Consider the following 3696-nt stretch of genomic DNA (forward strand, 5'->3'; position numbering starts at 1 on the left):
TCAAATACCACAAAAGTCAAAATGTCCGAAAAGCCCAAAACAATGACGACCAAAACGCGGGGAAGAATGAAGGCCGGTAATGACACATCCAAAGTTCTTGTATCAAAATCTCCGTCCAAAATGAGTTGTCTTCATCAAAATCATTCCTTTAAATACTCCCAAACAACTGCAAAAACTCCCAACTTTCTTCTTCTTTTTCTCAGCAATTACAAAATGAAGTGGTCATCTGGTCTCTGTGGGTGCTTCGAAGACTGCTCTGTTTGTAAGTAAATTACATCTCCATATGTAAGAAAGCCATTAAATCTTCAATTCCATTCATGTTTTTGTGATATATTTATGAGATGTGTAAATAATTTGTGCAGGTTGTATGACAACATTCTTTCCATGTGTTACGTTTGGAAGGGTGGCTGAGCATGTAGAGGACGACGATGAAAGTCAGATATTCTATTCTACTTGATACAATTTGATTGCAAAATCTGATTTTTTTCCTTCAATTGTTCTTTAATGGCGGATTTGTGAGTTGCAGGCTATTTTTATTGTCTATTATACATGTTTCTAGTGCCATGGGTGTATGCGTGTGGGTATAGGAAGAAACTAAGACAGAAATATAATCTGGCAGAAGAGCCATGTGGAGATTGTTGTGTGCATTTGTTCTGTCATTGTTGTGCCCTCTCTCAAGAAGCCAGGGAAATCAAGATTAGAACGGCCAATACGCCCAAAGGTAAGCATTGTTATTTTTTGCTTCAATTTTGGATCCATGGTGATCAAATTCATTTACACTTAATCAATATCAGATTGTGGCTCTAATCAATTTTGCAGGGTGGGCTAGCAGGTTGATGACTGCTCCAATTGCTGTTAAAGGCATGTTCAAATAAGAATCTTGATCAGTTTCAATTTGTTTCTTTTGATTAAGACAATTCTTGTTATGTTCGTATCAATGTGAATTTATGTTTGATGGTTCAAATTTAGCTTAGTAAAAATAAGAATTTGAATGGATGCAATTTGTTCTTTGGGATTAAGAAAATGTGTATTCCATTCATACCAATGATGTGAATTTATGTTTCATGGTTCAAATTTAGCTTAGTTCAAATAAGAACCTTGAATGGACCCAATTTGTTCTTGGGTAGTAAGAAAAAATTTATTCCTCATGTACCAATGTGAATTTATGTTTGATGGTTCAAATATAGCTTAGTTCAAATAAACATCTTGACTGGACCCAATTTGTTCTTCGGGACTCGTACCAATGTGAATTTATATTTCATGGTTCAAATTTAGCTTAGTTCAAATAAACATTTTGATTGGACCCAATTTGTTCTTTGGGATTAAGAAAATTTGTGTTCTTTTTTGTACTAATATGAATTTACGTTCCATGGTTCACATTTCACTAGACCCAAGTTTCTTTGGGATTAAGAAAATTTGTATTCCTCTTGTACCAATGAGAATTTACGTTTGATGGTTCAAATTTAGCTTCGTTCAAATCATAATCTTGAATGGATCTAACTTATTCTTTGGGATAAAAAAAATTCTTGTTCCTCTTGTACCAATGTGAATTTATGTTTGATGGTTCAAGTTTAGCTTAGAAGATCATATATGAATTTGTGTGTAGCTATTTTATGTAAATCTAAATATAATGGATTAGAGGCACTTGTGCCAATTTTATTTTGATTTCATTGCTTTTAAATGATCTAAAAGAAAATAGTAGATGGATTAAATGATTTAAAGGAAAATATTATATAGATTTGTATGTGTATGCATATTTTGTGTCAATCCAAATGCGATGCTTTGGGGCACTTGGACGATACAGATTATTATAAATGAAGTTCTTTATATATGCTTTTGTTTTTTTAAATGATTTAAGAGAAGATAGTATATGGATTTGTATGTGTAGCTTTTTAAAAAATATATAAATTCAAATGTGGTGTATTCAAGTATTTAGATTATAAGAGTTTTATATAATTTTGATGTCTTAATTGATTTGAGAGATGTTTTTAAATATGTCATTATGGTTCTTAATTTGAATATTTTGACATATGGATTAAAGGGAGGATATATTTTTAAATGATTATTTTAAAATTTGAAGGTAGATTAGATCATATCACACGGTCTAAATTCTTTTGCAATATGGTTGGAAAATGATTTGAAATGTATAGTGGTGTAAATTGAGGTAATCTATAATGATAAATGATTTGTGGGTTCTAGGTAGAATATAAACATGCATACATATCTGTGTACATACATATGCATATATACATACACATATACATATACGTATACATATGCATATATACATATACGTATCAAATGAGGCAAATCAAGCTAGTAATCATGTACTCAAATGTGTGTGTGTGTGTGTGTGTGATATAAGCATGGATGATAAGGAAATAATGTGGACTTTTAGATAACATCACATTATATATTTGTGTACCTAAATAACAAGACCTTCTAGCAAAAACTCAAAATTCATTAGTTTTATAAGTTTGGAGCATAAAAAATGCACACAACACAACAATGGTAACAAGGTAAAAATTGGAATAAGATTTGAAGCAATATGCTATGGCACATATGACTAATATGAGGTTCAAAACCACTACAAAAATATGTATAAATATGAAAAAATCAAATAATTTAATGTATAAACTGTCATGATGCATATTGCAAGTATGTAGTTTAGATTTAATAGGCTCTCCTAGTATATAGATATGAAGTGACATGTATAATACTAATTTAGGATATGATTTCAAGGTGCATATGTTTGGCATGGTGTTTTAAACTAGTAGGCCATCATCGACTATATGCATGAAAACCTTAAATATATTGAGTATTTACATGTTTCCCTAATGTGCTAATGATATGTGCTAATATAATTTTGTCTAATATGAATTGAATAATGGTGGCTAGGTGTTGCTATAAATATTTATAAATAAAAAAATGTGTGTAAATCGTATAACCATGTACCAATATGACCTTATGAGAGAAACATAAGAATTGTCATAATTAAATAAGATGTCTCTATGCAATTAATTGTTTCATGAGGTCACATAATAGTGCTGATATAAAAAATTTAATTTTTTTTGCTCCAAAGATCAGAAAAATACACATGTTATTATTAAGTGCAAAAAATATGACTAATGTGTAAGACAATGGTATGGGACATGGAAGCAAAGAAAAAAATAGCTAATGAATGGTGAAAAGAGAATTTGTAGGTAATGATGCCAATGCCTTTAAAAAATTTGAAAATGAAAAAAGGTAATAGGAGGCTATCTAGAACCAAAATATACAAAAATGACATTATTAGTTTAAGTCAACGTAATAATGAAATGCCACAGGGAAAATTGTATCATATAAAATCTTCCCAAATACATATCAAAGAAAAAAAAAAAACATATATGGATGATGTTTGTAGGTTCGGAACCAAGAATAAAATATACAAATAATAATCAAAAGATTATTATGGTAGAAATCAACATTATATGGTACATATTGTTGATCTATCTAGTTTTGTTGTATATGAGTGCCAAACACTTATTCATATATAAGGCAGAGTTGGTCAGTCATCACTATGACCAAGTTACTCTATACAGACCGAGAAATGTATTTGTAAAGACTTGTAAATAATCTTGTATATGTCGAGCCCTATAGTAGTTGAGCAAGTCTTTGGCCATCAAGTTTTCCTATGTAAGCTGAGTTCAGTAAATG

At 30.3% G+C, this 3696-nt stretch overlaps 1 protein-coding gene across 1 annotated transcript; it reads left to right on the forward strand.

The window, feature by feature from the left end:
- The first annotated feature begins 213 nt into the window (after nt 1-213).
- Nucleotides 214-875, forward strand: LOC149561860 (cell number regulator 9-like). The gene is made up of 4 exons (XM_089827916.1): nt 214-262; nt 363-434; nt 527-721; nt 820-875. Exons 1-4 carry the CDS (start codon nt 214-216, stop codon nt 873-875), a joined length of 372 nt encoding a protein of 123 aa, XP_089684042.1.
- The last annotated feature ends 2821 nt before the right edge of the window (nt 876-3696 follow it).

Source organism: Cupressus sempervirens, chromosome 4 (assembly GCF_028749045.1).
Source record: "Cupressus sempervirens isolate cs-2001-9-10 chromosome 4, ASM2874904v1, whole genome shotgun sequence".
NCBI classification, from domain to species: domain Eukaryota; kingdom Viridiplantae; phylum Streptophyta; class Pinopsida; order Cupressales; family Cupressaceae; genus Cupressus; species Cupressus sempervirens.